General features: G+C 36.9%; 1 protein-coding gene and 1 pseudogene across 1 annotated transcript in view; one reads left to right on the forward strand and one right to left on the reverse strand.

The window, feature by feature from the left end:
• Window positions 1–17338, forward strand: part of MARCHF5 (membrane associated ring-CH-type finger 5) — a 57087-nt gene that overhangs the window by 12111 nt on the left and 27638 nt on the right. The window contains exon 2 of the mRNA XM_019445088.2: window positions 7287–7489. Within this exon, the coding sequence (XP_019300633.1) occupies window positions 7287–7489 (203 nt within the window). The remainder of the gene's footprint in view (window positions 1–7286; window positions 7490–17338) is intronic.
• On the reverse strand, window positions 2136–2467 carry LOC128779081 (60S ribosomal protein L36a-like; annotated as a pseudogene).

Raw genomic sequence — 17338 nt, forward strand, 5'->3', positions numbered from 1 at the left:
AGAATTTGTATTTCTAGTAAATTCTCAAAAGATGTTTGTGCATCACATTGAATACCACTTTCTAAGAGATTGGAGGATTGAAGGTGGGTGGGGAATGACTTAAAGAGAGACTTAGAGGGGCGCCTGGGTGGCTCAGTCGGTTAAGCGTCCGACTTTGGTTCATGTCATGATCTCACAATTTGTGGGTTCGAGCCCCACGTCAGGCTCTGTGCTGACAGCTCAGAGTCTGGAGCCTGTTTCAGATACTGTGTCTCCCTCTCTCTCTGCCCCTCCCCTGTTCATGCTCTATCTCTGTCTCAAAAATTAAAAAAAATAATGATAAACAGTAAAAAAAGAAAAACTTAAAGTTTGGTCTGAAATTACAACCTTTTCTAGGGTGTGGACTTCGAAAAGATTTTGGCTTTGTCCTTTCAAATGGGAAAGAGCCAGTTATTCTCACCTTTTAGGATATTCAAAATGTATCCCATAATTCATAACATTAAAATTGTAATAACTTGAATTCAAGTAGAATTGTTATATTGACCTGAATGTAAATATTATGGTGTTATCAGTAAAAATTTTTAATTTGAACATGTTGGGTTTTATCTTTTTTATCTGTGTTAATCTAAAAAATGACCTGATCCAGTAGCAAAATCAAGAACGTATTTTGGCCAGTGTAAAAAATAGAAAAGCTTGCAAGATTCAAAGTACTTGCAGTAGAAATTAGGTGTATTTAAGACTTATCTGTTCAAGTTCTGAACAGTAGAGAACAAAGGTGTTGACAAAAAATACTGTGTGTATTTATAAAAGCTGTTTGGAGTTTATATCATATGATTGTTCTGGGGCCATCTCTTCTATCTAATTTTTCACACTATCAAGATTGTTTGAGTTGCACCTGTTGGGAAATCTGCCCCAGACTGGTTAAACTTAAAACCACACACACAGCTATAGGTTTATGTAAGTGAACAGTGTAAGAGTATATTTAGCTTTAAGCACAGCTTGATCCATGTCTCAAAGCCATCAGTTTCCATCTTTCAGCTTCCTCTGGTTTCTTTAGGCTGCACATGGTGGTTCTCTTGGCAGTAATAGCATTACACCTTCATTTAGCCTCACACCTTCCTGCCTTAAAGCTCTGTAGAAAAGAGAAAGCCTGTGTACCAGCTTTCCCAGCAAAAATTCTAAGATTCACTCTGATAATACCAGCTTCATGGGCCCAGTCTTCCAATCACTATAATTTGGAGTTAGGATACACCCTTAAACCAGTCTAAGGATTACTTTTCCTGGAGCTGGGGATAGGGGAGGACTAACTGCCTAAACCACATACAGGACTGATGTTAGAGGGAAGGGTGGGACATTGTTTGTTCCTTAAAAAGAGGAGAAATCGTGCTGTACATTAAACCATAAGCTTCTACTCTCTCATTCTAAGATCTTGAGAATAAACCTGTCATTTTCAGTCCCCTCTTTTTCTCACTGAAAGAAGGCAGAGAATTAGAGAATAAATAGCTGAAATAGATTTCACCAAAAAGGGAGTAGGATATGGGGAATCAGAGAGGGAAAGCATAATTATAAGACTTTCTCAGCTGTTGTTCCTGGTCAGTCTATCATAAGTTTTTTAAAAATGAGGAAAGAGGCACTTGGGTGGCTCAGTTGGTTAAGCGTCCGACTTCGGCTTAGGTCATGATCTCGCAGTTTGTGAGTTCGAGCCCCGCATCCGGCTCTATGCTGATAGCTCAGAGCCTGGAACCTGTTCCAGATTCTGTCTCCCTTTCTCTCTGCCCCTCCCCCGCTCACACTCTGTGTCTCTCAAAAATAAATATTAAAATTTTTTTTAAATGAAAAAAAGGATTCATACACATTCATATTTTGTTCCTTCCCCTCCTTTTTTCCAACCCTGAAGACTAGTAACTCTGTCCTATATAATATAGGCTGTTTGCCTAAAAACATTCATGTAACCGTTTTTATTTTTATATGGTTATATATTCCCATCTATCTGGCCCTTATATCACAGACTGATGTTCTTTCCAAATTAAATAGAGTAAACTCCTATATGTAGTAAGGTTGTAAATCAATAAATTCTTTAGAAATTAGCATTTTCTGTAGTGTTACTTTTTTTTTTGTTGTTTTTTTTTTGTTTTTTTTTTGAAGTGAACATAACCTCAAGATTTTAAAATATGAAGCTTAGAACTGGACCATGTGACATGTGGCCCTTTTCTCTTATCTCCTCCCAGTTCAAAATGCTTGCCTCTCAATAGCCGGCATTCTCTTAGATCTGCAGTTGGGCTCAACACATTAAAGCCTCAGCACAGTCTTCTTTGTAGTTTTAGCCTTTTTTGGGAAAATCGGCTTAGGCTACCCACCATGGCCATTCTGCTTCCTGTCATAAACGCCACTTTTCCTGGTCATAAAGAGAATCTTTGCCTTCCTTGTACTGTGTCACTTCATGGAGTTGGTGCTTGCAACACTTCTTGCAGAAAGTCCGGCCGGTTTTTGGAATTCACCATGGTTGCAAGAGCACTGTCAGCATACATAGTTCTATACTGTTATTTATATGAAAAAAGCACTTATTTCTGACTTAAGCAAATCTAGTAAATGTCTCCTTCATAATGGTTTGCTTTCACCAATCTCTTTGCCTTTTTTTTTTTCCCTACCTGCCATTTTTCTATACCATCAGTTCTCAAACTTTACCTCAGGATCACCTTCAGAGAATTCAAGGCGCTTCTTCAGAGTTTCAGATTAAGTAGATCTGGGGTGGAACCAGAGAATTTGCAAGTTCCAAGTGATCTTGAAACTGCTGGTCCAGGAAACTTTGTTTCAAGAATCTCTGTAATCATTTGTCCCTGCCTTTGCTAATTTCTACTATCCCTCCTCCCTGAAGCCTTCTCTGGTCTATCCAAATTGATCCTTCAATTTCTTCTTAAGGTATGCCTATGGTAATTTCTGGAACCTTATTAAATCTCCTGTTTGTTGGATGTGACCCCAGTTAATTTATAGGATTTTCCAAATAGATACAATCTTCCATTTATTTTATTTGTGCAGCCACATGGACCCAGTGAATACTCAGTAAATGTTGCTGGCAATGTCTCTACTATTGTTAGAGATTTCCATTTCATATTTATCTGTATCTAAACTATAATTTTTAGATGAAGTGATTTAGTGTTATCAGAAGTTTCCTATTTGATCTCAAATGACCATCATCAGATTAACACTAACAGTTGAAATAAAGAGAAAATGGATGTGGTAAGTTGGTAGATGTTGAAAATCAGGCACACTTTTTTGAGAGTATTGGTATCAATAAGGTTTCTTTTAATATCTCATCTGTAAGATAATTTCAATTAATCTGTATGAGGCTTAGCTTCAAAACCCAAATTTGTAAACTGTATACTATCACTATGAATCAAACAAAACAAGGTTATTTGTGTTAACAATTCTTATTAGGTTTAACTCCTAATGAGTTTCCACTGTAAATCACCGTTCAACTACCTTATCTACCATAGTTGTGAAATTAGAAAACATCCGGAAGTGCTTGCTTTAAATGTCAGTTGAGTACCTTCTAAAAAGTAAAACTGTAAAAGTGTTTAGGAGTGAAATATACTGATGCCTCAACATTGAAGTAATCAAAAGTAAAAGATTGATAAATGAATATGGAGTAAAGGACATATAAAGCAAAATTACAAGAATTATAGAATGTAGATATTGAGAAAAAGGGTAGTCACTGAACAGTTTTTCAGCTTTTTTTGAAAGTTTGAAATTTTTCATAATAAAATTTTAGGAAAGGGGCACCTGGGTGGCTCAGTCAGTTGAATGTCCCACTCTTGATCTCAGCTCAGGTCACGATTTCACAGTAGGCGAGATCGAGCCGAGCCCCCTGTCAGACTGCATTGACAGCACAGAGCCTGCTTGGGATTCTGTCTCTCTGCCCCTCCCCTGCTTGTGCGCTCGCTCACTCTTGCGCGCGCACTCTCCCTCTCTCTCAAAATAAATAAATAAGGGGCACCTGGTGGCTCAGTCGGTTGGGTGTCCACCGACTCCAGCTCAGGTCACGGTTCGTGGTTCGAGCCCCACGTGGGGCTCTGTGCTGACAGCTCAGAGTGGAGCCTGCTTCCAATTCTGTGTCTCCCTCTCTCTGGCCCTCCCCCCTCACGTTCTGTCTCACTTTCTCACTCAAAAATAAATAAACATTAAAAAAAATTTTTTTTAATAAATAAACTTTAAAAAATGTTTAAGAAAGATAAACTTACACTGACGAGAATTTATGGGGAATATAGTTATACAAGTAATTGCGTTAAATTGAAATATGAGATTGCCATTTATGTAGGTCTAAAACAGATGAATGTAGGCAATTTCGTTTGGTTCAGCCTGGTACTAAGGTTCTGAGGAGATATATTTTTACGTTTTTTTTTTTTCCTGGTGACTGAAATTGGGTTTATTCGATTCACCTTAATGCTGATTAATTATGCTGGTCTAGATGTACTTAGCTACATATGCTGCTCATTGTTGAAATGAAAATCTTAGAAGAACCTAGAACGTTTCTAGGTATTATGCCTGTTTTGTTATCACAACTGTATATCTCATTTCCCAGAGGTAAACAAATACAAAATTTCCTCAGTTGTGGGGCACATATATTCTAACACCTCAGTTAACCAAGTCTGTTTGCTTATACTTGTCATTTGAAATGTATGCAAAACTTTGTAAATTATATAGTTATACCCAAACTGTGGATAGTGACGATGGTTGTACAACAGTAAGAATGTACGTCATGCTACTGAACTATACTCTTAAAAGTTGTAAATTTTATGTATATTTCCCCACAATAAAATTTAAAAGATGGAGAGGAGGAAGGGGCACTTTTAGATAACCATAAGGTAGTATGAGGGCTGAGACAGCTTGACTGAGGTGGGTCATGGTGCTAAACAAACACTGCCTACCTCCCATTTTTACCTAGGTCGTATGAAACCTGATTGAATTTGAAAGCTGAATAAAGTCACAGTTTTGGATGTTGCTATGAATTAAGTATTTTTCCCCTGTTCTGGGGTGCTTGGCTGGCTCAGTCAGTGGAGCATGCAACTCTTGTTCTAAGGGTCATGAGTTCAAGCCCCACAGTGGGCATGGAACCTACTTAAAAAAAAAAAAAAAAAATAGGAAGTTTTCTTACCTGTTCTAATTGGAAGTTTTTAATTGGAGCACCCAGTTAAAATATATGTTGTTCTACAAGGACTGGAGACCTCATGAATCTACAGTACCTGACTAGTCTTTCCCATTGAGCATAGTTAAGCTAGTTCTGACAGAAGCAATTTAATTAAATGAAAAGTGCAAAGTAGATGGACGCCTGGGTGGCTCAGTTGGTTAAGTGTCCAACTTCAGCTCAGTTCATGATCTCAACTGTTGGTAGGTTTGAGCCCCCGTGTCAGGCTCTGTGCTGGCAGCTCTGGAGCCTGGAGCCTGCTTCGGATTCTCTGTCTCCTCTCTCTGCCCCTCCCCTGCTTGTGCATGCACACGTGCCTGTGCACTCTCTCATTCTCTTTCAAAAATAAACATTAAAACATTTTTTAGAGTGCACAGTAGAGGGGCTCCCGGATGGCTCAGTCAGTTGGGCGGCTGACTTTAGCTCAGGTCATGATCTCGCGGTTTGTGAGTTCTAGCCCCGCATCAGGCTCTGTGCTGACAGCTCGGAGCCTGGAGCCTGCTTCGGATTCTGTGTCTCCCTCTCTCTCTCTGCCCTTCCCCCATTCACGCTCTGTCTCTCTCTCTCAAAAAAATGAATAAATGTTAAAAAAAAATTTTTTTAAGTGCACAGTAGATAACAAGCTTCAGTTAGCAGTTTCTAATTGTACACACTTCAATGGGGGTGGGGAGAAGTGAATGGTCTCATGGAGTTAAACTGTATTTGCCCTAATGAAAATCAGTGCCAACTTGTGTCAATTGGGAGAAAAAATAATGAATTGCAACCTAATTCCACAAGAAAAAATTAGACTTCATGAGGTACTTTCTCTCTCTTTTTTTAAGTTTATTTGAGAGAGAATCCCAAGCACACTCCATCCCAGAGCTTAAACTCACAAACCTTGAGATCTTGACCTAAGCCGAAATCAAGAGTCGGATGCCCAAGTGACTGAGCCACCCAGGTGCCCCTAGACTTCAGGTATTCTTAAAACCAAATTGGGGGGGGGGGGTGGCACCTGGGTAGCTCAGTCAGTTGAGCCTTCTCTTGATTTTTGGCTCAGGTCATGATTCCAGAGTTGTGGCGTAGAACCCTACATCAGGCTCCCTGCTGAGCAAGGAGCCTGCTTGGGATTCTCTCCCTCTGCACCTCACCCCCACTTGCACACATGCGCACACACTCTAAGAAAAGCAAAATGGGAAACATTTTTTTCTAACTTTTTTAAAGTTTCATTTATTTTTGAGAGAAAGAGCACTTGTGAGTGGGGGAGGGGCAGAGAGGGGGAGAGAATTTCAAGGAGGCTCTAAGCTGTCAGCATAGAGCCTGATGTGGGGCTCAATCTCAGGGACCTGTAAGATCATGACCTGACCTGAAATCAAGAGTTGGATGCTTAACTTACTAAGCCACCCAGGCACCCCTGGAATATGTTTTAAAATTAACCGTCTCAATTGCATTTTTAATATAAACATCTCAGAGTTGAGACTTCTAGATTTCAAATATAATAAATATAACTCCACAGAAAAAAGAAAGTCATTCATACTTGAAACATGTAGGCCCAAATTTACTATATCACTATCCTAAAACAGTTTATCCTGATGTCTTTATCTCTTCCCCCTTTATTTTTTTAAGACTTAATAATCTTTCCCTCTTCACATAGTCATTCTTTACCAGAAAGAGAAATTATTTTTCCCCTCCGTTGAAAATTGAATGAGACCATAGTGAAATTATTTGTATAATCCTTTAGTTTTCCAAGTTGAAGAGGTTTAGTGTTGTTGAAGTGGGGAAAACACTGAATTTCACATATTTCTGTGCTTACCCAAAGAATTATTAGGGTCTTCTAAAACAAAAGCAGCTTGAGGGTTGTTTTTTTGCACTCTGATTCATAAGAGAAGGTGAAGAATTATTGGAAAGATGGAGGGAATTACATAAAAGGAAAATTCAGAAAACAAGACTCTGCAGAAGAATATAAGGAAAAACCAAAAAGAAGAAACTCCAACTGGAAATCTATTGATTGTTTTGTCACCTTGGTATTTGAATGTAAAGTAGAGGTTCTATATTATAACATAGTAGGCTTATCTCATTAAGTGAGTGCTGCGGTGGAAGGGAGGCTGGGGTCTTAAAGATAACGTCATTATTTCTCTTTAATTTACAGAAGTTGCTGGGTGTGTTTTGCCACTGATGAAGATGATAGAACAGCTGAATGGGTGAGACCATGCAGGTGCAGAGGATCTACAAAATGGGTTCACCAGGCTTGTCTACAGCGTTGGGTAGATGAAAAACAAAGAGGAAACAGTACAGCCAGAGTGGCATGTCCTCAATGCAATGCTGAATACTTAATAGTTTTTCCAAAGTTGGGTAAGCAGATCATGAAAAACAACAAAGATATATGTGATGTTGTTTTTTAACTCTATGATCTCAGGTTTATTTAAAAGTGACCCGTCTCTTTGCTTTTTTGCAAATTTCTCTATTCCCTTTCTGTTATCTCCTCTCTAAATGTTATTTTTTTGTTTTGCTAATAGTTTACATTATCCTTAATATATCCTCAAACCCACCCATTTGTCTGTGTATTAAATGTTTTTATGTTGGTTGAGTGGATAAAAAACTGGGACATCTGACTCTGGATAAAATCAAATAACAAAACTATAATAAAGAGCTGACCAGAAGAGCCTTATTCTTTGGAGACCATTGATGTATGAGAAAGAAAACAACGTGTTCTTTCTAATACTTATCCTTAATTCTTCTATTAAGGAATAAAAGGGAAGTTAAAGACTTAATAGACAGTGTTAATCTCATTTTTGGATTCCAATTTATGTGGTTATCCTTCATGAAAACTGCTTTCTTCTTTCTGCAACTTGGGCAGGGAAGTAATAACCAGAGATCTTTTAGAATGGGGCTAGCATTGAAAAAAGTAGAGCAGATGATTTAAAAGAAGCTGTAAGGCTGATATTTAGTTACCACGATCCATTACAGCCACGTGATTATGGTGTCTCTGGTGTTTAGCTTATACCAGTTATTAAACATTTTTAATATCACCTTGGCTATAATAGGTATATGAAGGCAGTTCAGGTTCTGGGAAGGTCAGATGGAAAGAATGACTTTCAAGGGGAGTAGGGTTCAAGGAGAAATTGAAATAATTATTAGATTTGTTTTTCCTAGAGGCTATGCATATTGAAGTAAGACCCTCTTTAAAAAAAAAATAAAAATAGGCAATGTAAATGCAGATAATGAAGTGCTTTTCTAATGTGAGAAGTTTAATAATAAGGGTAAACAAAATTTCCCTAGCATAATTCATAGGAAGAAATAATAGCTTCTTATAAAAGGAAAGTAGTAGAGAAAGTAGTGTTTCTCAAACATTTAGAATTTGTGGACCACATGATGGGTCTTCAAATATACCATGGATTTTAAATAAAGACAAAAGAGTAAGTCACACATCTCCATTATACAGTTGACTCTTGAACACAGTCATTAGGGGTACTAACACTGTGCAGTCAAAAATTCACCTACAGCTTTTGATTCCCCTAAAACTTATCTACTCATAGCCTTACTGCTAGCATAAACAGCCAATTCACATATATTTTATATGTTATATGTATTATATACTGTATTCTTACAATAAAGTAAGCTGGAGAAAAGCAAATGTTAAGAAAATTATGATAGAAAATACATTTATAGTACTGTACACTGAATTTATTCCCAAAAATCCACTTATAAGTGGAGCCATGCAGGTCAAACCTGTGTTAAGAGTCAACTAATAATATTAAAGCAGTATTCTAAAATAATTTAAACATCAGGAAAAGCAATTAATTACTGCTGTATTCTTTCACCATACTGATACCTAGCTCACTAAAATCAAAGTTAAGCTTTCATATTTAACTTTTTTTTCCAACTCTTTAATTCTACTAATCTCACTTTTCAACTGTAGGTTTTTGGGAATAGTAAGTATAGGATGATTCTGTTAGGTGTTTTAGATATTTATATTTGGATGGATACAAAAATTATTACAGGAATTCTCATCGAAAACTACATACAGTGTTAGGTGAGGCACTGAGTTGACAAATGAGTGGCACTCAGCAGTGACACTGAATATTTCATTTTGGAAGGTGGCACTGGTAAATCTCTCCTTTTGGTTGTATTCATTTCTAAAAAGTTTTTAGGTCTAGTGTGATGATTGAATATGATTGTTAGGTATACCTAATACTAAGACATTGATTTTTTTCTGCCACAAGGAGAGAAAATGGCTAGATGTTGGAAAGGTCAGACTTCTTTTGGTTGAGGCATTTGTATCATGATTTGCTCTTAATATACCTTAAGAATTTTGCCCTCAAATGACAAGTTCACGCTATTCACTCTACTGTTGGCCATGGAGATCTGCCACTTGAGTAAACCACAGATAATCGTAGAAATTATTTACTGACTGTCATTTTCGTGAAAAAAAAGTTTGTGTACTTCATTTGAATAGTTTTTATTAGCATTCTTTTCTCTTGACGAGATAACATGCTGAAGATACCTGCTCAAGGGCTGCAGTTTGAATTATATTCATAGTTTGCCATGCAATTTTTTTGTAACATTTTTTTTTAATTTACATCCAAATTAGTTAGCATACAGTGCATCAATGATTTCAGGAGTAGATTCCTTAGTGCCCCTTACCCATTTAGCCATGCAGTTTTTAACACTAACTCAAGAATAGGCGGCTTACTGGCAAATGCCAGCTGTTGTCGATAAATGAAGCCATGTGTGAATTGGCTTTCAGGTGCCATACTCTTGTTACACACATGGCTAGTCCTCTTGCTTGGCCATACTGATCCCAGTATACCTTTTCAAGTCAAGGTTCAAAAATAATTGTTGGTTAAAAGAAAATCCCTTCTGTTTCATGTTTTCACTGATAATCAGTTAAAAGTTGCATATATTTCTTGATTTACATGGTGTATATGCCATGAGTTGATTCATATTCTGAACACTAGTGGTTTCTTCCAGCCATAAAACAAAATATTTAAGAATATACATCTGTAATAGTAATTGTTCTTACTGTGTACCAAACATAAATGTCCAGTAGTGTCATCTGATGATAGAATTTTGCCAGCAGATTGTTTTCTTTTAGCATATTCGTGATTAATGTTTCACTAACCATTTATGCCTGTTTTTGTTAAAGTAAGTTGGAAGTTCCTTTGACTACAGTTTTTATCTTTGTTTTCAGTGACAAAATTCATAATGCAGGCTTTGATCGCAGGCTGGAGTGGTTGAAAATTCTGTGAATGCTTTAGTGGCTTCTCATCCCTGTTTTATAATGTTTCAGTCCCTGTTTAATAATGTGTTACAGTACAATGGGAACAAGGAGGTCTTCTGTGCAAACTAATTCTAATTCACTGGCCACAGTCCATTCCAAGATCACATTATTTAAACTCTGATAGTATATCATTTATCATTTATGACATTCTGAGTTAAATGTATTTTTATCACTTTTGCTCTTCAGTGAACCCTTGAGGCATTGATTCTTTTTCTTAAATTTGAGATTTAACACATAATAATAACAAAATACATGTTTAACCAATGTGAACAGTTCTCATGATGTGAAGCTTTGTTAGCCAAAACAGTCTCCTCTTAAGTATCCTTGTAGAGTATGTGTGACCCTGGAAACATAACAGTTAAAGACTTAAAAGAATTTTCTTTAAAGTCCTTATCTTTTCAAATTTGGGAAATGTTTGGTGATCAAAATTTTTACTTTTTCATCAAATTGTCTGTAGACCAGTTGATAGAGTAATCGCCTGGGACTATACCACTGGTCTCCAAATAACACGTGAGAGACATTGACTAGACAAAGGAATACTAGAGAAAAAATGCAGAGTAAGAGGTGACGTTTAAAGTTCTGTGGGATGATCTTTGTATAACAGGTTTTATAAGTTTTATATGGATTTAGCCTCAGTCTAGCTGGCTAGCTGCATCAGTGGTGGCCACAATGGAGGGGTGGTGGCAAGTGTGTTAATTACTGATAGGGAATATATTGTGTTTGGTTATGAAACCCTTAAAAGATCCATCAGACTCATTCCTCTCACGATTTGCCATCCATCTTATGGTTTCTTTCTCCTAGTGAGTTAGGCCGGTTGCATGTATGCAATTACTTAAAAACTGCTAGAAGTGTGGTCTGAGAACCAGCAATATTGGAATCATCTGAGAGCTGTTAGGAATGAAGAACCTCGGCCCCTCCTCCCACCCATCCCCAGTTTGAATCAAAATCTACATTTTTATGACATCATCAGATAAGTTATGTACATGTTAAATTTAAGAAACATTACTTTAAAACATGAAGGGGATACCAGCTGAAAAAAGGTTTGTCTTTTATTAAAGCATATCCATGAAGTTTAAGACCAGGTAGTACTCTTGTTTAGCCAAACAGAAGAGTTCAAAGGGCAGAGTTCTTGATTCCCAGGAGAGTACCAGAGACTTTCACATTAGATTCTTTTTCTTTCTTTCAACAACATTTTTATAGTTTTCAGTGTGCAGGTCTTTTGTTTTATAAAATTTATTCCTAAGTATTTCACTCTTTCTGATGCTATATTAAATATATTGAATTATTTTATTTTCAGATTGGTTATTCAGATGTATCAAAATAGATTTTGTATTTTAATCTCATGTCGTAAAACTATGCTGAACTCATTTAATGGTTCTGATCGTTTTTAAGTGGATTGCTTTGCATTTTCTTTATACAGGATCATGTCATCTGTGAATAGAAAGAGTTGTACTTCTTCTTTTACAGTCTGTTTGCTTTTATTTTATTCTCTTGCCTAATTGCTCTGGCTGCAACCTCCAGTACTTCATTTAGGACAGACATCCTTGTCTTGTTTTTAATCTTAGGAGAAAAACAGTCTTTTGCTCTTACGTATATTATCTCTGAGCTTTTCATCTGGCTTTCATCAAATTGAGAATGTTTCTTCTTTTCCTTATTTGTGAAATGGTTTTACCATGCAAGGGTAAATACTTTTTCTGAGTCTGTTGAGATGATTGTGTGTTCTTTTTCCTTTATTATTATGGTATAATACAGTGATTGATTTTCATATGTTAAACCAACTTTTCATTCGTGGACAAATTCCCAAATTCCTCTTGATCGTGGTTTAATACATTTTATTTCCTTATTTTTAGTTTATTTTGAGAGAAAGAGAAAGCAAGTGGAGGAGGGGCAGACAGAGAGGGAAAGAGAAAATCCCAACCAGACTCTGACATGAGACTCAATCTCACAAACTGTGACATCATGACCTGAGCAAAAATCAAGAGTTGGATGCTTAACTGCTTGAGCTACCCAGGCACCCCTAATACATTTTAGATATTGCTGAATTTTGTTTGCTAGTATTTTGTTAAGGATTTTTCTGTCTGTAGTCGTAATGGATATTTGTTTGTGGTTTTCTTGTGATTGCTTTCACTGGTTTTGGTTTTGGGATAATCCAGGTCTCATAGAATGAGTTGGGATGTGATCCCTCCTCTTACTTTTTTGGGGAAGAGTTTGTGAATGATTGGTCATTAATTCAAATGTTTGGTGGCAGTGAAGCCATATATAGTCCTGGGCTTTTCTTTATAGGAAGTTTTTGGATTACTAGTTCAATCTTTTCACTTGTTACAAAGTGTTGTTCAGATTTTCTATTTTTTTATCGAGTCGGTTTCAGTAATTTGTGTCTTTCTGGGAATTTATTTCATCTAGATTATCTCATCTGTTGGCATATGATTGTAGTATTCTTTTATAATCCTTTTTATTTCTGTAAGGTTAATATCAATGTCCCCCCTTTCGTTCATGATTTTAGTAATTTGAATCTTTTTCTTCTTGGTCAGTCTAGTGAAATGTTTGTCAGTTTTGTTGATCTTTTTATTTTTTTATTTTAATTTTTTTTTTATTTTTTTTTTAACGTTTATTTATTTTTGAGACAGAGAGAGACAGAGCATGAACGGGGGAGGGGCAGAGAGAGAGGGAGACACAGAATCAGAAGCAGGCTCCAGGCTCTGAGCCGTCAGCCCAGAGCCCGATGCGGGGCTCGAACTCATGGACCATGAGATCGTGACCTGGGCCGAAGTCGGACGTCTAACCGACTGAGCCACCCAGGCGCCCCTGTTGATCTTTTTAAAGACCCAAATTTTGGCTTCATTGATTTTTCTCCATTTTTCCATTTTCTATTTCATGTGTTTCCACACTAGTCTTTATTTCTGTTTGGTTTGGGTTTAGTTAGCTTTTCTTTCCTAGTTTCTTAAATTTTTTTCCCAGCATTTATTTATTTTTGAGAGACAAAGTGTGAGCTGGGGAGAGGCAGAGAGAGAGAGAGAGAGAGAGAGAGAGAGAGAGAGAGACACAGAATCTGAAGCAGGCTCCATGCTCTGAGTTTTCAGCACAGAGCCTGACATAGGGCTCCAACTTAGGAACCATGAGATCATGACCTGAGCCAAAGTCGAACTGAGCCACCCAGGTGCTCCTCTCTTCTAGTTTCTTAAAGTAAGTTAGGTTATTGGTTTAAGTTTTTGGTTTTTTAGTAGACTTAATTTTTTAGAGCAGTTTTAAGTTCACAGCAAAATTGAGAGGAAGGTACAGAGATAGCCTTATATTCCTTGGCTCTTCGTATGCATAGCCTTCTCCATTATCAACATCCTTCACCAAAGTGATACATCTGTCACAGTTGGTGATACTTCATTATATTATTGACACTTTATTATCACCCAAAGTCCATAGTTTACATTAGGATTTGCTTGATGGTTGTATATTCTTCCAAATGTATGATGACATATATCCAACATCATAGTATAATACATAATATTTTTATTCCCCTGAAAATCCCCTGTGCTCCACATATTCATCTCTCCCTCCTTCCTATCCGCTGGGAACCACAGATCTTTGTACTACCTCCATATTTTTACCTTTTTCAGAATGCCATATAAATGTAATCATATGGGATGCATTTAGATTAGCGTTTTTAGATTGGCTTCTTTCACTTAGTAATATATATAAAATGTCTCCGTGTCTTTCATGGCATGATAGTTCATTTCTTTTTAGCACTGAATTATATTCCATTGTCTGGATGTACACAGTTTATTTATCCATTCATCTACTGAAGGACATCTTGCTTTCTTCCAGGTTTTGCATTTAAAAATAAAGCTACAGTAGGGGCACGTGGGTGGCTCAGTCGGTTAAGCATCTGACTTCGGCTCAGGTTATGATCTCCTGGTTGTGGGTTCAAGCCCTGTATCAAGCTTTGTGCTGACAGCCCAGAGCCTGCTTTGGATTCTCTGTCTTCCTCTCTCTGCCCTTCCCACCCATGCTCTGTCTCTCAAAAATAAATAACAGTAGACATCTATGTACAGGTTTTTGTGTGGACACAGGTTTTCAGTTGATTTAGGTAAATACCAAGGAGCATGTTTGCTGGATCATGTGGTAGGAATATGCTTAGTTTTGTAAGAACCCCAAACTGCCTTTCAGAGTGGCTGAAATTTTGCATTTTTACCAGCAATGAGTTCCTGTTGCTCTGTATCCTTGTCAGCATTTGGTGTTGTCAATGTTTAGGATGTTCACCATACTAATAGATGTTTAGTGGTATCTCATTGTTTCAATTTGCAATTCCCTAATGATACATAGAACATCTATTCATGTACTTATTTACAATCTTATATCTTTGGTGAAGTGTCTGTTAAATATTTTGATCTTTTTAAAATCAGATTCTTTTGTTCTATTGATTTTTAAGTGTTTGTATATTGTGGACAAAAGTTCTTTATCAAGTTATGTCTTCAAATATTTTTTCTCCGTCTGTAGCTTGTCTTCCCGTTCTCTTGATCTTTCTTCTTTTTTAATGTGGTCATTTACAGCTATAAATTTCCGTCTAAGGACTGCTTAGCTTTCTTCTTTGACTCACTGATTATTTAGGAGTGTGTTGTTTTAAGTTTCACATACCTATAAACTTGCCAGTGTCCTTCTGCTATTGACTTCTAATTTTATTCTATTTTGATACAAAACCATACTTTGATTTCTGTCCTTTTAAATACATTAAGGTTTGTTTTATGCCCTAACATGATTTATTCTGGCAAATGTTCCATGTACACTTGAAAAGAATGAGTATTCTGTTATTAGGTATAGTGTTCTGTAAATATCTCGTTTGGTTCATAGTATTTTCAAATATTCTCTATTTCCTTGTTGATCTTTTACCTATCCTTCATTGAAAGTGGGATATTGGGGCTCCTGGGTGGCTCAGTGGGTTGGGCATCTGACTTCAGCTCAGGTCATGATCTCACAGTTCATAAGTTCGAGCCCCGCGTCGGGCTCTGTGCTGACAGTTCAGAGCCTGGAACCTGCTTCTGATTCTGTGTCTCCCTCTCTCTGTGCCCCTCCCCCACTCACACTCTGTCTCTCAATAATGAAGATTAAAAAAAAATTTTTTTTTCTTTTAAAATAAAGTGGGATATTGAAGTCTCCGACTATTGTTGAATTGTCTGTTTCTCCAGTTCTGTCCGTTTTGCTTTATTTATTGTAGGCTTTATTGTTAGATGTATATATGTTCCAAATTGTGCTGTCTTACTGATGGATTGTCCCTTTTACCATTATAAAATTTCCTTTTTTGGGGCGCCTGGGTGGCTCAGTCGGTTGAACAGCCGACTTCGGCCCAGGTCATGATCTCGAGGTCTGTGAGTTCGAGCCCCGCATCGGGCTCTGTGCTGACAGCTCAGAGCCTGGAGCCTGTTTCAGATTCTGTGTCTCCCTCTCTCTGACCCTCCCCTGTTCATGCTTTGTCTCTCTCTGTCTCAAAAATAAATAAATGCTAAAAAAAAAAAAAAAAATTTAAATTTCCTTTTTTGTTTCTAATAATTTTTGTCTTAAAGTTGATTTTAACTGATGTTAGTGTTGCCACCTTTGCTATTTTATGTCTTAATATATTATTGGTATATACTTAGATTACTTTTTTTTTTTCCCCCTAAGGCTCCATGCCCAACATGGGGCTTGAAGTCAGGACCCTGAGATTATGTTCTACCAACTGAGCCAGACAGGCACCCCCTTGGATTCCTCAAGTTAAATTTTTATTAGTTTTGTTCTTCTTTATTGTTACTCTCAAGTAAACATTAATTCAAACTTCTGTATAGAGTTGAAGATAACAGTCACCCTCAAAAAGTAGTTAGCAAATATTAAGTGAAGTGTAAAACTTAGGGAAAGATATTCACTACGGATGATGATGACTCCTGCGAGAAACCTTTCCTAGAGAACCTACCAAATAAAATTTATTTTATAATGTTACTTTATTAACAATAATAATAGTGATATCAATAGCTGTCATTTGCTAACAGGCTCCTACTATTTGCCAGACACTTTTTTTTGTCACTTTGCCTATGCTCTTTTATTTAAACTTCTCAAAAGCTCTGCACAGTTAGGTAAGAACAAATTCAGCAAATTTATTTAATAGAATCCCGTGGGCTTCTAGCAAGTAAGTGAAGGAGCCAAGATTTTAAACTGCTGAATTTCTTGTTACTGTCACTCAGTGAGTCAGCTACCAGGTCACATATGAATAAGAAGTAGTTTCAGGTACTGTAAGAAGGAATAGGGATGGTGTGAATTTGAATTTACTTGAGATACTGCTAATAAGTTATTTTTATTATTTTCAGTGATTTGATGCTATTAGAATTGAAGGAGAAACATGACCAGGAAGCAAAATGATGGCTAGATGCTTGCACCAAAAGATCTATTCTCTTTTTTCTTTGTGTCCACATTTACCCTGCTGGACACGGCAAAAGATAGCAAATGTGTGAAAGAAAAGATGCCCCAACGAGAGTATCTCTTAGTATTTTCTTTTGTGTCTTTTAAATGTTTCAGTTTACTTTATATATTTTCCCTCTAGATAATACATTCTCATGGACCAAATTCAAAAGAGTAGGGTGTGCAATGAAAGTCTTTTTACCACGTTCACCAGCCAAAATGCTGGTAAGTTTCTTACTCAGAGGCAACCATTGTTAGAAGTCTCAGTGTTTCTCTTTTTTTCCTTCTTCTCTCTCCCTCACCTCACCCCATCCTTGAAAAGCTATAAATATTAGGATAGAGTTAAAAGAATAAACAAGAGATAGGAAAATACCCAAGGATCAGCAACTGTGTGAAACTATTTCCACTCCTAGGCCTGAAAGTGCAGGGAAGGGAAGCTATTAACAGAACTTGACAAGAGCTTTAGCAGAAGCTGTTTAACGGGATCTATGGTCTTAGAGAAA

Source organism: Panthera pardus, unplaced genomic scaffold (assembly GCF_024362965.1).
Source record: "Panthera pardus isolate Hobbes unplaced genomic scaffold, ASM2436296v1 HiC_scaffold_22, whole genome shotgun sequence".
In the NCBI taxonomy this organism is placed as follows: domain Eukaryota; kingdom Metazoa; phylum Chordata; class Mammalia; order Carnivora; family Felidae; genus Panthera; species Panthera pardus.